The sequence below is a fragment of the Hyperolius riggenbachi genome, chromosome 5 (assembly GCF_040937935.1).
Source record: "Hyperolius riggenbachi isolate aHypRig1 chromosome 5, aHypRig1.pri, whole genome shotgun sequence".
In the NCBI taxonomy this organism is placed as follows: domain Eukaryota; kingdom Metazoa; phylum Chordata; class Amphibia; order Anura; family Hyperoliidae; genus Hyperolius; species Hyperolius riggenbachi.
In genome coordinates this window covers 30,673,812-30,691,114 of record NC_090650.1, presented here as the reverse complement: position 1 = coordinate 30,691,114, position 17,303 = coordinate 30,673,812, and the positions used below count along the sequence as shown (strand labels likewise).

Here is a 17,303-nt window from a genome sequence, read left to right as displayed (position 1 = left end):
CAGCGACAGCAGCGCTGTTTCGATCAACAGATCTTTTTCAAGCTGTACAAAGTAATGTGACATAACTTTGTACAGCTTGAGAAAGATCTGTTGATCGAAACAGCGCTGCTGTCGCTGTGATAAGCTTGTCATGCTTTTTAAAGAATAAAGAGCTTTAAATACTACAGATGGTGCTGGCTTGACTGTGGAGGAATCGTTGGAAACGTCTGGAGTGCAGAGACGCTGCAAGCCATAGCACATCCATCTTTTCTCCCCTCCTTGGGTGCTTGCTTTACACTGAGTTGATGTTACTGTGCAGGCGCAGAACGTAGTGTTGGGCGAACACCTAGATGTTCGGGTTCGGGAAAGTTCGCCGAACATGGCCGCAATGTTCGGCATGTTCGGGCCGAACCCCGAACTCCCCGAACATCCTGCTTTTGGGGGCCCTATGGGGTCGCAGGCATAAGGGGGGAGCATGCCCCGATCGCGGGGGGGGGGTCGGAAATTCCCCCCACCCCCTCCGCTAGCGCTCCCCCCTCTGCCCGCTTCCCCATACAAAAGTTTCAGGAAGTACCGGTCCGGTGGTAGTGGGTGGCTGGCAGTGGGCGGCACTGTGAAGTGAGTGACTGAGGAGGAGGAGTCCGGAGAGTGACGCGTTGAGGGAGGCCGGGCAGCGGGCGGTTCAGCAGTAGTACGGTACTACCGCCCACTACCACCGGACCGGTACTTCCTGAAACTTTTGTATGGGGAAGCGGGCAGAGGGGGGAGCGCTAGCGGAGGGGGTGGGGGGAATTTCCGACCCCCCCCGCGATCGGGGCATGCTCCCCCCTTATGCCTGCGACCCCATAGGGGGGCAGTATTCGGCCGAACAGGGCCCTGTTCGGCCGAACAGGGGCTCTGTTCGGCGGCCAATTAGTAGTTCGAGGCGAACCCGAACTTAAAAGGCCGAACACCATCAGGTGTTCGGCCGAACTCGAACATCACCCGAACAGGGTGATGTTCTGCAGAACCCGAACAGTGGCGAACACTGTTCGCCCAGGGGTGCCCAGGTGGCCTAAGCCACGCATGCACTGAAGAGTCCGGCCGGCCAGTCTACCGGGAAGGATTCTAAGATAACAGAGAGGACGGTGAGGGACCCCAGGCACCTCATGGGGCTGGAATAAACCCCAGATAATTATAAAGGCACCGATTCAAGCCGCCACAGGTTCCCTTTATTATGAAGGATAATAAACCAGCATAGAAAGGACCAGCGCGTGGTTTGAATTCTAAAACAACATATTTTTATTATGAAATCTACGGTATGCATGACTAGGGGTGTGCCAGGGGCGTAATTAGGGGTGTGGCTTAAGTGTCCCTCTTTCTTATCTCAAAAAGTTGGGAGATATGATAATGTGTATGAGTCTAGCACTACCGTTGTACACTCTGCAGCTGGTAACACTGCTGGATCTCTGGACAAGATAACTGCTGAGCCTTTGAAAAATGTTGATAAGTGTTGCTTCTGTCTGGACTCTCTGGGGATAGTAGTATTTGCTACTATGGGACTGATGCTTTCAGGAGCAGATCATACACAACCCAAAAAGCCAGCGGTAACTGCAGGCACGGAGAGAAGGCCACCAAGGAAGCCTAAGCTAGGCATACACATCCAATAATGGCCCAGTAAGGCAAGCCAATTGATCCCACCCTTATTGGGAATAGATCAGATAGGGACTGATTCATACTGCACCTCCCATTCACTCTCATTTTGGATTCAGCAGAAATGTATTGATCATTGACTGGCCCGCTAGAGCTGAAGTGCTTGATCAGGAGCGTAACTACAAATCATGAAGCCCCCCAGCAAAACTTTGATGCCCCACTCCCTCCCGGGGGGCAATTTGGGCACCCACTAGCACCATAGGTGCCTATAGAAATATCAGCATTGATTCCCGAAGTGCCCGTTTATCAGGTGCCCAAATTACGGATCAATGCCGATATTACTATAGGAGTCTATGGCTGCACCCGAGGAATTTCTGTTTACTTTTCTTGCGGTGAGGGGGGCAGGTTATAAGGGTTAGGCGTCAGGTAGGAAGTTTGTGTGGGAAGGATGTTAGGCAACATGTAGTTAGTTTGTGCGGGGGTGGGGGTTAGGTGTCAGGTAGTTAGTTTGTGGGGGGGGGGGTAGGCGTCAGGTAGTCAGTTTGTCAAGGGGGGGGGGGGTTTAGGGTTAGGTGTCAGGTCGGAAGTTTGTGTGTGTGGGGGGGGCGGGTTAGGAGTCAGGTAGGAGGTTTGGTGGGACAGTTAAGGTTAGGCATCAGTTAGGGTGTTGGGGGGGGGGGGGGGGGGTTGGGTTACGTGTCGGGAGGAGGAGTTTCTGTGTGAGAGTAGGGTTGGGTTTAGCCATAGTATAAAATACCTGTATTTTACACTTTAATAGCAAAATATTGGTATTAAATACCAATAATTTACTATCGCCATTACTGGGCGCCTACATTTCTGTGCGCCTTCTTTCGATAGACGCCAATGCTCACTCTGTTTCCCTTGCCTACCCCTATTGAACCTCACAGCCAGGGAGCCCATTTTTCAAAGGGCATTAAACAAGTGAGGACATCGTAATCTTCACACCCACAACAATCTGATCTGAAGGATGGACTCATTGGAGGCACTGAAGTAGAAGTTGGGGTCCTCCTACAGGTGTGGGCCTCCTTGCGGTTACAGGTGCTGCTCTCCTCTAGTTACACCCCTGTGCAGAACACTATGCGACCAATCACACTCTCAATCAATAAATTGCCCCAAATGGATGATTTAATTGAATGTAAGTGAATCAGATATGATGGGAGTAAGGGGGGGGGGGGGGGGGGGTCTAGGAAGATTTTATTGACAAAATGGAAGGAAAATTTCTGTACATGCATGCCTAGAGACCTCTCTGATTGGCTGGTAGGATGAGGCAATTCCCATTGCTAGTCATGTGACTTATTTTCAGGCACTAAACAGGAAGTGTGGCACTACTTACTGCTACAGATGGAGAGTCTGCAAGCCAATCGCTCAGCTCTTCTCTCCGGCCTCCATTCTCCTTTCCAACCAATGCAGCCAATCTCTGGAAGAGAAAACAAGACAAGATCAGCCTGTGGGGAGTTCAGTCTCAACACAAGACATTTATCCACCAATGAAGAAGCTTCACACTCCAGGGAAAGTTACATTACATCCGGGAATTGTGTGAAGATGGTGACAAACCCTTATGCTTCCCCATTGGGAATACTGCCTCGTTTTCTCTCAGTGGAACTCCATGGCTCGAATGTGAGCACGTTGTAAGAAAATTCCAGGTTCCTGCAACGTAATGCCCTCATTTACTTTCAAGAACCACTTTTCCGCAGAAGACTATATTCAGAGTTCTCCCTTAAGACACATGCTAGTGAAACATAATTCTGATCATTTACTGGTACATCATGCTTTGTGGATGGCCATTGAGTTTTATCTGTTCAAATGTACAGACTGCCCGGCACTATCAGGGTAAAGAGCGTCAGGTTTTCATTTTTCTGGAAACGAAACAGAAACGAAATCCGGAAGAACTCCAAATATGGCTTGGTGTTCCCAGACCTGCATAGTGGGTATGTGGGTATGCTGTCCATCCAGGGCCGGCCCGCTCATGAGGCGGGGTGAACCTTTTGCCTCACTTCTGGGGGAGCGGCACCCGCACAGTGGGCGGCGTTGCAGTAAGTGACGTCAGTGGAGCGCACGCTGGAACGCGAAAGAGGTGAGTCCTCCCCCGCCCGTGCCTCTTCCTATCGGCTGCTTCCTAACGATTTAAAGCTGGAGGGGAGCGCAGATCGGGGGACCCAGGCGAGGGACGGGGAGGTCCGACCCCCCTCCCCACTGCTAGGCCCAATACCCCGTCCTGCCCGCTACCCCTCCAGCTCGGCAGCCCCCCACGGCCCTGTGTCCATCACATTCATGGAAGCCAATAGAAAGCTCCTAACGTGATTGACATTTAGAACACACCCACGGCACACCCACAGTGGGAAGACACTAAGTAACACTTGGTAAACTGGAAGTTTCTCTGTATATATAAGAGAGATGCCTCGTTGCCTTGGCACTTGCTCTTTTCACTTACGTTAGCTGTACTTTCTTTTTTGCTTCATGTAGCCTAGATTAGATACCAGGGCCCAAGCATATTCAAAGAAAGGCATTGCGTCCTGTCAGGAGGGTGTGAGCCCTCACTTGTCGCTCCATTCTTTTCCTCCTGTGTGCCTCTCTTCCCCTGTTCTAACCCCTGTTAGTGGCTCCCGACCCCATGCTAATACAGGGATTTCCTTCTCCCTGTGCCCGCGCCTACATCATCTGCAGACGCACCCGCTCGCTCTCGTCCTGCCAGGCGGCGCGTCTTCACAGCGTGAACTGCAAAGGGAACTGCCCAGGTCTGTGGAAAGCGCAGGCCTGCAGGACGAGAGCAAGCGGGCGTGTCTGCAGATGACGTAGGTGCTATAAGTGAGGGCTTACACCCTCCTGACAGGACGCAATGCCTTTTTTGAATAATGCTTGGGCTCTGGTATCTTTAAAGGGACACTTAAGTCTCTGTAAAAAAATGAGTTTTACCCACCTGGGGCTTCCAGCAGCCCCCGGCAGCTGTATCGTGCCCACGCAGACGTCATCAGATGCTCCTGGCCTCGCCGGCAGCCACTTCACAATAGCGCCCTCTATGCTGCTATAGCATATATAGCATATAGCAGCATAGAGGGCGCTATTGTGGCCAGGAACGCGAAGAATCACTCGCGTTCCCGGCCTATCTCCTGTCGCCGAAACCGGAAGTGGCTGCCAGCGGGGCCAGGAGCATCTGATGGAGTCTGCGTGGGCACGATACAGCTGCAGGGTGCTGCTGGAAGCCCCAGGTGTGTAAAACTCATTTTTTTACAGAGACTTAAGTGTCCCTTTAAAGATACCAGAGCCCAAGCATTATTCAAAAAAGGCATTGCGTCCTGTCAGGAGGGTGTAAGCCCTCACTTATAGCACCTACGTCATCTGCAGACACGCCCGCTTGCTCGGTGTCCGCCACTGCACTCTTCTTCCTCATTCTTGCCCCACGTAGTTGCTGGTGTATTGCACGTGGGGCGCATGAGTGATATCTTTCATTGAATTTCAATAATATTAGATGTCAGTAAAAAAAAGTGTTCTATCAGTAATTTTTTTGTGCTTTGTCAGTAAAAATGTATTTTCGAGGTTGGCAACACTGCACCTGGGTAATGTCCCGCCCAGGTGTGGCGATATGTAAGCATCGGGAAAGGAAAATTACCGTCAGGTGAGTATCAATTTTCCGTATTCCCTATGCTTACATCTCGGCAGATTACGGAAAAGTGATACCTACCTGACGGTAATTTTCTTTTCCCGATGCTTACATATCGTCACACCTGGGTAATGTCCCGCCCAGGTGTGACGATATGTAAGCATCGGGAAAAGAAAATTACCGTCAGGTAGGTATCACTTTTCCGTAATCTGCCGTGATATTCATATTCTTATTTTGCGGCTGTAACAAAAAATGCTGATGATATGAACACCTCGTATTTCTGATGGAAGCCAATAAGTTTCCTTCACTGCTTGCAAACGTCTAGGGCCCACATCTATATCTGCTACGGCTGTGTGAATGTCAAGCTGCTAAGTGCGGTCCTCGGATCACTGGTGCCGAATGCTGGTCACCAAGGGCAACCACTATCACTAAACATTTTAGATGTTAAAACACACCTCAGCCACGCACCATCTTATGCTGTAAGTGCAGTGAGTATACGTTGGTATATGTGGTACATGTGGTTATCACCAAAGTGTGGACTTATCCGTGATTTGACGATTGTTGGAGAGTTCACACTTGCCTGCATCAAAATGTATTTTTGCACACAAATTTTCGAGTACTACAGTATGGGCTTTTCTGTGCATTACAACGCACACGTTTTGCCAATGTAACTAATCCTCAATGCTGTATGTTTTATTCCCGCATGCGTAATTTGCATTTAAGTGTAAGCAAGCCCATTGACTTGGTAATTGGTTTTAAATTTGCACAAGATTAGTATCAACTTTAAATGATTAGCATCTCACACACCATCCCTAACGATCAGCTGATCTTGGACAGAAATGATAGCCAGGCTCCTGCCTCTTCTGAGTCTGACTCTATAAAAATTATTATTTTGGCTTTGGACATTTTGAAAAAAGGGGAGGAACGATGTCAACGTGTGGGAGAAATTACTTAAAGGACAACTGAAGCAAGAGGGCTATGGAGGCCACCATATTTATTTCCATTTAAGCAATACCAGATGCCTGGCTATCCGCATACATATGATTCAGCCGCCAGGAGATTTGGGCGCAGGATGAAGCCGATGAACGGCTCACCCTGCTCCTGCACAAGTCCCAACGGTGTTAATTACTTTGTTTTTACAGCGCTCATGGCTATCCTGCTGATCCTCTGGCTCTAATACTTTTTGCCAAAGAACGAGAATGCAGCAGATCAGGTGTTTCTGACATATTGTCAGATCTGACTGAATCAGCTGCAAGCTTGTTTCTGGTGTTATTCAGAAACTACTGCAGTCACATAGGCCAGCAGGGCTGCCAGGCAACTGGTGTTAATTAAAAGAAAATAAATATGGCAGCCTCCATATTCTTCTCACTTCAGTTGTCCTTTAAAGAGACTCTGAAGCGAGAATAAAACTCACTTTTCCCTTATATTCAGCAGGGGCATGTGTGCCCCAGCTAAAATGCCGCTATCCCGCGGCAGAACGGGGGTCCTTTACCCCCCAAATCCCCCCCTGCAAAATCCACGACCAACTTGGTCGTAGATTTTGCTGCTCATGGAGGCAGAGCTAATGGCTGTAGCTCTGCCCCATGCGCGTCTATCAGCCGGCGGATCTCCGCCTCTCCCTGCCCCTCTCAGTGAAGGAAGACTGAGAGGGGCGGGGGAGAGGCGGCGATCAGCGCTGATATACGTGCTGAGAGGCAGGGCTGCGGCTGTTAGCCCTGCATCAAGCAGGAAGCGCTGCCCGGGAACAACGGAGGGGATTTGGGGGGTAAAGGACCCCCGTTCTGCCGCGGGATAGCAGCGTTTTAGCAGGGGCATATAAGGAAAAAAGCTAGTTTTATTCTCGCTTCAGACTCTCTTTAACTGGTGTCCGAAACTGTGCTGCTTATTCTGTAAGATAATATTGCTTTGTACAGGGCCAAAATTACAATTCTCCGCTGACCCTATGATCTTTTGACTACAAAAGGAATAGAGCTGTTTTAGAAACAGAGTTCTCCTTTAGGATTTCTGCACTGTTGCTCTGGTGACATGTAGGAACAGGTTTCCCCCCACACACAGGACAACACGCCTCCTTAGTAAACACAGGTATACCTGGTTAACAATCTCTGGAATGTCCGGTATGAAGCTACGATATACGATAAAATGAACTGGAAACGTTATTCCTGATTTCTTCTCCTGGCACAACTGTCCATCCACCAGCTTCACCAGAACTGTCACTCACCACTGTGGTCATACTGACACTGCTACCTAGTGGTCACATGGCTATGAACACAGAAACCAGGGCTGTAGAGTCGGTACAAAAATCACCCGACTCCGACTTCTCAGTTTATGAAACCCCTAACTCCGACTCCAGGACAGTACCCAAAACTGCTCTGACACCTCGACTCCGACTCCAATTTTTACAAAGGCTATGGATTTGGTTCAAAAATCATCCGACTCCTCAGTTTATTGAAACCACCAACTCCAGTTACCCAAAATTGCTCCTACTCCACAGCCCTAACAGAAACATCACAGCAAATCAGAAGTTCTGGAGCCCTAAAAACTCTGTTCTCCGCTAAACCTGCACATCCTGTCACAAACACGGGTCCATAGGTACCCTCAACAAACTGCACCTCAAATGTGCTGACCACCTTTCCTTGGCCAGTGCAGCAGTTTCCTTTCCCCCTCACCCTCCAGGAGCTGTGCTGATGGGCCAGCCCCTGCAGCATAGAGACATCCCCGTTTCTATGGGCGTGCGAAGCGTGCAATCGCCCGGGGCGCTGGATTGAGCGGCGGGAGGGGGGGCGCAGCAACGGGGGGAGCGCACATAGCAGTTATAACTCACCTTCCTTCAGCCGATCCCTCACAGCTTCAATCTCCTTCCTCCCCAGCACCCGTCACATGATAACAGCGCCCCCTGTGATGACGTGACCGCATGTCGTCACAGAGGGCGCTGTTACTATATGCAACAGATGCCGGGAAAGGAAGGAGAATGAGGTTGCGGGGATCGGCTGAAGGAAGGTGAGTTATAACTGCTATGTCCGCTCCCCCCGCCATTGCGGGGCACCTACCTATCTAACCTATACTGCAGGCCCCTACCTATCTAACCTATACTGCAGGCACCTGTCACAGACCGCAAGGCCGGTCTGCGGATGGGGTAAATCGATCAGCGTCAGAAATCCTCTCACACGGTCATTTGTTCATCACAAAGGGTAACCCGCGTTCGCAATTTGATGAACTGACTCGCGAAGGGAGCGTTCTGCCACTAACGGATTCACCACACACAAACAATTCAAAGATCTGGCACCAAGCGAGTTACACAGCCCGCTACTGTAATTATACTAGGACTTCAAGAACGCTTTAGTAACCCCTAGCAGTGTGCAGGAACCTGGGTCAGATCGTTATATCTGGGCCGGGTTCTCGCATGCGGGTTATAAAGGTATACTTCTATTAAACACAGGGTAGCGGTTTCAGGAGAATAGGTACGATTGTGTATGTTCAGCAACAGGTCATAACCGCTAAACGATTTTTAAACGTTTAATAACAAAAATGCATTACATACAGTTATATACACCAATTAACATATACACACAGAGCTTAAAAATAAAAGGGAATAAAATCAGAAAATTCTTACTTAGTTAGCTGAGCAGTCCATTTGAAGAATGAAGAAAAATAGTCCAGTTTAAAGTAGGCATTCAGGTTAAGAGTCCTTTGTACACAGCATGCGCCGGGTTCTCCTTCAGCACATGCCTGGACTTTCCTGGTCGATGAAAATTGGAGAACTGGGCAGGTTTGGTCCCGCCCCACTTTTTATAGGACCTGAGTTCTGGGCTGTCACTACCTGGAAAGTAGGTGTGTTTAAGGCAGGGTTATCTCCTGGAAGCCAGGTTGCCACCCTCAGACTCAGAGCAAGAAATGTACCAATTTATTAATAATCTGTGTGACTCCGCCCCAGATTGGTGTATCGCAAATCCGAGACTATATTCAGAAGCGGCATGCGACCCTGTATTAAACGAGGCAATACATGCCTAGTCTGTCGCATTCGCTCTACGCAGGCCGGATAAAGAGGTTTCTCTACCGATTCCTGATAGCTAGAAAAGTGCACTTTAGGTGACTGATAGAACTGATTTCTAGATATCAGAAAATGTAATTTTTGTCTTGCTGTGCCAACCCCATTTTGAATTATTAATACATAAAGTTCTCTTTGTCTGAAGCTTATGAGTTTGGAGGGAATTTTGAACCTCAACCAGTTTGAGCTGGTATGGGGAACATGAGCTGGGTGACCAAATGGCTTCTGCCCAGGGGAGCTGGCCACTTGTGACATTCTTTCCTGACACAGGATGTGGGGGAGGCATCCATCTGAAAATGGCGCCTGTGAATAATGGCGCACAGTGTTGCCGCTAATCCGTTTGCCGCTTATCGCTATTTAACGTTAAAGCCTTATTGTTATTTAGCGTTAAAGCCTTATCGTTATTTAGCGTTAACACACAGAACCCTCTCTGTACCTATCCCTAACCCCTAAACCCCCCCCCCCGGTGGTGCCTAACCCTAACCACCCCCCTGGTGGTGCCTAACCCTAAGACCCCCCCCCTGGTGGTGTATATTGTACTGTACTATACCTAACCCTACTCTCACACAGAACCCTCCCTGTACCTATCCCAAACCCCTGATCCCCCCTGGTGGTGCCTAAGCCTAAGACCCCCTTGGTGGTGCCTAAGCCTAAGACCCCCCCAGTGGTGCCTAACCCTAAGACCCCCCAGTGGTGCCTAACCCTAAGACCCCCCTGGTGGTGCCTAACCCTAAGACCCCCCTGGTGGTGCCTAACCCTAACCACCCCCCTGGTGGTTCCTAACCCTAAGACCCCCTGTTGGTGCCTAACCCTAAGACCCCCCCTGGTGGTGCCTAACACTAAGACCCCCCCTGGTGGTTCCTAACCCTAAGACCTCCCTGGTGGTGCCTAACCCTAACCTTGACAGTGTTACATTAAATCCATTCACCGTTTTGAAGTTAAATAACGCCTGCAATTTGGCTTATGTAGGGCACTATTGATAAATAACGTTAGTGTGTGCCACTATTGATAAATAACGTTAGTGTGTGCCACTATTGATAAATAACGTTAGTGTGTGCCGTTTTTCTTCTTTTTTCCCTGTGCGCCATTATTATGCAGTACTAACGATAAATAGCGATAAGCGTATCTTTTTAATGCGGCGCCATTTTTATGCGTAGGCGCTGTGCGCCATTATTCACTGATCCCGTGGGGGAAGGTTACTGTACTCTCTGCAATGCTCTCAGAGGGGGAAAGAGAAAGGAAGGGCATTTTTTTGTACAGTTACACAGCACTGACAGTAATGGCTGGACCATACGAAAATCATTGGCGATTACGCGCACGACTTTCCCGTAATGTTCGTCACAGCACCTACCTACCTAACCTATACTGCAGGCACCTACCTATCTAACCTATACTGCAGGCACCTACCTATCTAACCTATACTGCAGGCACCTACCTATCTAACCTATACAGCGGACACCTACCTATTGTAACGATTGAGGAATTATCTCCGTGGTCAGCGCACAAGAGGTGCGCTGACACTGCGGAAATCCTCCACAAGTGTATAAAATAACAGAACCCAGCTGTGGTGCAAAGCACCTGTAGAGGGAAAGTGAGCACAGAGACAGAATGTATGTGTGTCCACCAATCTAGTCGCCACCCGGCGATGGGGAACACACAACAGCGGAAACCAAGCGGGAACGCAACCGCAAGAATGTCGATTGCCAACAGTGACACAAGACCGAGTAAAGACAGAGCATAAGTGTATAAAGAAAGACACAGCAAACAATGATCAGAACGCCAAGGAAAATAACAAGCGCACTTGCTATGCGCGGTCGCCGCACGAAAAGCGCAACAGCGACAAAACACGCTAATGGTGCGGTCTCCGCACGAAAAGCGCAACAGAGACAAAACGCGCCAACCCTAACTAACCAATGTAACACGAAAATGAATAGAGAACGCGAACGCTTGCTAAACAGTTACCCCACCGAGCCTACAGCAAGCGTTCGTTCCAGACAAGACAGACAGAAGGAGCAACTAGTAGCAACCGCAGCTCTGGCCCACACTCCCAGACAGAGTACAGAAGGAACCACCGCCACTACCGCTAAGGCGGATGCGATCCAGACAGACAGACAGATGGAGCAACCAGTAGCAACCACTGCTGTGGCTTGCATCCCTAAGACAGAGTACAGAAGGAACCACCGCCACTACCACTAGGTCGCATGCGATCCCAACAGACAGAACGATTTCCTATCGACCGCCACTGGCGACAAGACAATCGCAACAGATGAGACAGAATAGGCAGTACAAATTAAACACAAACCTGACTGCACTAAATAGGAGTGCAAGGAGCACTCCCCAAGAATTACTCTAAGATAATATTAGCAAAGGCTGAGACTCCAGGTAAGTTAGCAGGAACAAACCTCTATGACCAGCAGGGGATTCTGGGAGGAAATGGCATTTATACTGCAAGCCATCAAAGGAAGCAGCTAAGCAATTTGCATGACAAGTGGATGCAAATTCCTCACCAGCAGAGTAACTCTGAAACTTGCAGAGTGAAGACAGGTCTCTTTTCCAGAGACCTGCAGCACTTAGACCTAAAAAATGGTCAAAAAACTGTCTGCCTGTGCAGACAGCAGAGCAGATCATTACACCTGCCTAACCTATACTGAGGGCACCTACCTATCTAACCCATACTGGTGGCAACTATACGGGCTACCCTATACTGGAGGCACCTACGTAGCTAACCTATACTGCGGGCACCTATACTTGGCTCCATAGTGGGCGATTTTTACACCCTCGCCATGGGTGAAATTTAGCCTAGAAACTGCCATGCATAGAGAGCTGGATGGGCAGTACCATACATTCATCTTTCTTCTCACTCTTCCTCTGCTGCTCCTCTCTGTCAAGCTCTTCATTGGCTGCCAATTAACCAGAGGATCCAGTTCAAACTCTTAACCCTAACCTACAAAGCTTTCACGTATTCAAGATGTCTCACGTGCTGCACCCCTCCTCTGGAATGCACAACACATCCGTCACTCTCCAACTTTTGATATATGTATCAAAACTCACTTTTTCCAACAAGCATATGCTCTATGTATAAGCTACATAAATTTCCATCAACAGTGGTGGTGGAACGCAAATGTGGAGACAATAGGTGGACCGGCCCTGTGGCAGCGGCAGCGGACCGGATGCACAACAGTACGTAGGTGAACGAGGCACACCCCGATGGATTTTTCAGCAGGGTGTGGGGCTACGATCCATAAGATGGGGGACACAGAGCCTCAGAACTGATTCACAAGGTGAAGAACCGGCAGGTCACTATAACTCGAGATGAGGATCCGTAGATAATGTTTTACGCTGGATATCCGCCTTAATCGGTAGTTTACAAATGTTGCCTGTTCCAGTTCTTTCTACACCACAAGACTTGCACTAAAACTTTACCTAAAGTCAATGTTTTAGTCTACTTTTACCAAACTTACCTTTCCAGAAATCTTCAGAACATTGCTCTATCCTGTCTCGCTACTGACAGGTACATATTGTATAGACACACCACCAAGCACAAAACCAGCATAAGCTGCACACTGCAAATTCACAAAAAGTCAATCGACTGCAATTGAATTAACTAGGAAGTTTTTTTCGATTTATTGAAAATTTCTCAAAAAGACATAATTTTGCATTATAAAAATATGTACCCCAACTCACCAAACATATCACCCCAATAAAACTGATTAAATGATACGATGATCACTCAAAAACAATCCCATACATATCGTATAGATCCTGCAGATTATTCCATTACTGGCAGCCCCAGGCTCTTCCTGTTCAGTAAGCTAGCACCTATTCAGTAAGCAGGGCCGGCGACTACATAGAAGCAAAGGGGGCAACTGCCTGGGGCCCCAGAGTCTATAGGGGCCCCTAAGGTGTGTGTACCCTCCCCTCCATCTATGGTGACCCCATACACAGGGGTGTATCTGGGTCATATAGCGCCTACGGCAAACACTGAAACTGCGCCCCATATCCATTTGCGCACCATATCCAATTGTGCCCCGTATGCATACTGAATGTGTTACTCAAGTATTGATATCCAGATGTGCCTCCCAGTGAGAATTAGCCCCCCAGTATTGTTAATCAGAGGTAGACCCCAGTGTAGGTCACCAGAGTTAGCCACCCTGTATAAAGTAGCCAGAGGTTGCCCCCTAGGCTAGATAGCCAGAAGTAGCCCTTACTGTATAGGTAGTCAACCAGCTTAGGTTGCCCTCCCAGCATAAGTAATTAGATGAGTGCTCTCCCCCCTGTATAAGTAACCCCCCCCCCAGTATAGGTTGCTAGAGTTAGCCCCCCAAGTATAAGTAACGATCAGCATTTCTCAGTATGGTGGTGAAGCATGTGGGAGGAAGGGGCAGCCATGGGCGCCCATGGCACAAGCCATGCCTGCACCCCTCTAGATACGCCTCTGCCCATACATGCCTGTAGGGAATGAGGAAGAGAGGCACTGTGGGGAGAAGTCTGGAGTGTAGAGCATGGTGCTGCCTCCTCTGTCCTACCAGGATTAAGTAAGACCCCAATGTGCGTATATCCTGCATTTGTAAGGGAAAGGAGGGGAAGAATAACGGGGTCCCCAGCAATGCTTTTGGGGACACATGATGGTCACCTAGTGATTTTGTGTGGTTGGGAATGTGGTGGGAGGGGTCCTGAGAGTTGGCTCGGAATTTGCAGAAGGGCATTGCTAGGAGGACCGCCAAGTTACTTTTGCCCTGGGGCCCCATTGTAGCTAGAACTGGCCCTGTCAGTAAGGAGTCCTTGGGCAAGACTCCCTAAAACTGCTGCTGCTTACTGACAGCGCCCCTAGTGGCTGCAGCTCTGTCACTTTGAATCCGCCAGGAGAAAAGCACAATATAAATGTTATTTGTCTTGTATTGAGATCTGCAGGAAAATGCTCTGTAACGTCTTCTTTCCAACATGTACATAATGTATATTCTACGGATTATCCCCTTACTGGCCTCCCTAGAGATCTGCAGAACATTGCTCTGACCCGACTCCCTCCTAAGTTCTGACAGATACATGTTATATGTTCTGCAGATTATCCCATTACTGGCCTCTCTAGAGATCTGCAGAACATTGCTCTGTCCCATCTCCCTCCCAACAGATATATACTGTATCTACTATATAGATTATTCCATTGCTGACCTGTAGAGATCTCACTCACCTGGGGCCCCTCATCCCTTCCAGACTCAGAGGGGTCGCTTGAAGACACAGCCACTGCCAGGATGCAGAGAGTGAAACACCCCCATATCAGGAGAGCCCTCATAGTGGACCACCAGTCAGATCTCCACTATATCAATGAGAGGAAAAAACTTCTTCTAAGTCTCCAGATTCCCCCTCCTCCACCCCTTTGTGGGACCTCCTCCCTCCCCCGCCCTCTCTGCTACCCCCTGTGTCTGTGCCTTCAGATGGGGGGGCAATGGATGATTGCACAAGAATAACAAATATGTAATTGTAACATGACGTTACCATGGACTCGAGATACAGGGAAAACCGTCTGCACAGGATTCTCGGGCTGAGGTCGTGATTGGAAGTCGGGAAACGAGAACAAGAACTGTTAGATTACAATGTGCTCACATCTGCAACTGTCGGAGGAGCCTTTCATCTTCATTCTTCAAAGTCTTCCCCCGACCACCCCACCTCAGTGTGAAATTCCACCTTTGTTAAGAGAACAACAGCTACTTCTGCACATCAACATCATTCTGACTTCAAGTCCATACAAGCAAAGTCAAAGTAGTGGATAAGGTACACCTCATGGAAAAGCACACAGAGTCACCATGAGCCCAAATGGTGTAGTACGTAATAATATAGGCAATTTAAAGCTAGTGGTACTCACAAAGATGGGTTGCACATCTGGGCAACCATCCAATTAGCGCTTGTGGAGAACAACCATCTCCAAGCAGGTATGGGCAGGAACCGTATGTTGGTCGCACTCCACAAAAGGATAAGGCCCCGTTCACACTTGCGTTTCTCTGCCAAACGGACCGGATGACCTGACCGGATCGGAACCGTACGGTTCTGATCTGGATCCGATCCGGATCCGGTCAGGTTGCATCAGGTGTACATCAGGATGCGATCCGGATCCGTTTGGCAAAAGAGAGTAGAAATAAATAAAAAATTTGGGGTCTGGGAGGTCAGCAGAAGGTGCACCTGTGGAATCAGGTCCTCCGCTGTATAGGCCTCACCTCCACCTCCGACATACTGCCAAACAGCTCCAGCACATTTAAAGTCACTGCTGCTCCACTCCAAAATGCTTGCCCATGTGTCCCCATCCACAATCGCCGCTAGAATACGCATAGGAAGTGGGGTAGAACGTCAGGTGTTTGTATCCTGTGTGTTCTGTGCTTCCGTTTCCCATTGGTTTCTATTTCCGGATGGTGCAGTCAGGCTCCGGTCCGGGTGCATGGGCCGGATGAGCCGGACCAAAAAATAGCGCATTTTGGAAAAGTGTCCGGAGTCCGGATCCGGTCCGGCTCCGTACTATTCGGAACGTACGCGTGTGAACATGCGCATAGCCTTTGCATTGCTATGCGGAACGTACGTTCCATTTGTACAGTATACGGTCCGGATCCGATCAGGCGGATTCGGACAGGGAACGCTAATGCGAACCGGGCCTAAGCTGATCCTGGGGGCTTGAAGTGGTACCCCTCAGATTTGGGGGGGGGGGGGGGCTATAAACCACATAGGAGGAGATAAATAAGAAACACAGAGAGCCCAATATAGTGTAGTATGTATTGGAAACCGTGGATAAATGTAAAGCTGGCCACTAACGGTCCAATTTCTAGCGAAAAATCGTTCGAGCGATCAGAAATTCTGATCGGATTGGTTGTAAATAATCTCCATTGGTGGACACAATCGATTATGAACGAGTGAAAAAAATGTCACCCGAATGAATTTTCATCGAACGAAAATTTGGATTTTCTTGGTGGTCGTGATAGATAGGAAGCAAAGATTGGTTAGTTGATGGTGTAGTGAACGATTTTTCATCCGATCAGAATTTCTGATCGCTCGAACGATTTTTCGCTAGAAATTGGACTGTTAGTGGCCAGCTTAAGTGTGAGATGAATATACTCACAAACATGGGTTACCTCTTAGGCAACCACTGTAGATGCAGGTGAGGAGATTAGACCTGTCCTCACTCAGGATTAAGATGTCGCTCTCTGTAGATCAGGAACGTAGGGGTAGGTCACCCCTCCACCAGGGGTGGACACAGTATTATCGTAAGAGAACAGAGGCGCCAGCAGGATAAAAGGTAATAAAAAAATTTGTAAAATTTGCTGGGAGGCAGTGGTGGACTTACCTCCAGAAAGCAGACTCACAATACTGTCTGAATTAAACAAATACATTTATTATTGGTACCCCAAAAGATGCAACGCGTTTCACAGGCACAGCCCGCTTCATCAGGCAATAAGATAGGGGACAAACTGTGGACAAAGACAAAAGACGTTGCTGTAGCGAGCCACATAAAATTAACTAAGTATGTAGTATCATGCAAATTGTATGCAACATTTTTACAATATAAACACTGGATATAAGGTTGCACAATTAAAACAAGGTTGACATACCCTAGCGTCAAAAAATCCACAAAAAAGTCAGTGCATCTTGTAGCCTAAGGAAAAATTCAATTTAGTGTAGGAAGCAATCAAGTGCAGAGTGCTAACTATGTAGTGCAAAATATTGCTAGTAATAAGGTGCCGTAGTGTAGCAGCACAAAATGAGTGACCACAGATACAATTAATTGTAAAGTGCAGCAGTATGCATTTTTACTTATACTTGCCCTATACTGCTGCACTTTACAATTAATTGTATCTGCGGATTTGTATGTGTAGTATGGATTTGTATAGATTTGTATGTGTAGTACAGCTAAGAAATAAAACATTAGGAGCAGAGAAAGAAGTCCAATATTGTTTCCAGTACAGGAAGCGTTAAGAAACCCCAGTTGTTATCTTTCAAAGTCGCAGAGAGCTCTGTCTTCTGAAGCTTGTTATCTCAACTGTCAGTCAT

General features: G+C 48.4%; 1 protein-coding gene across 3 annotated transcripts in view; it reads right to left on the bottom strand.

Annotated features, from left to right (window-relative positions):
• The window catches only part of LOC137518075 (micronuclear linker histone polyprotein-like), a 74,389-nt gene extending 59,782 nt beyond the window's left edge, over positions 1-14,607 (bottom strand). For 2 of the 3 annotated variants that reach the window (XM_068235337.1, XM_068235338.1), the window contains exons 1-2: positions 14,464-14,606; positions 2,966-3,049 (exon numbers count right to left, since the gene is read on the bottom strand). In XM_068235337.1, coding sequence (XP_068091438.1) covers positions 2,966-3,049; positions 14,464-14,565 — 186 coding nt within the window. In that variant the 5' untranslated portion in view covers positions 14,566-14,606. Of the gene's footprint in view, positions 1-2,965; positions 3,050-14,463 lie in introns of all 3 variants that reach the window. The other variant, XM_068235339.1, reaches the window with a different exon arrangement.
• Between the last annotated feature and the right edge of the window lie 2,696 nt (positions 14,608-17,303).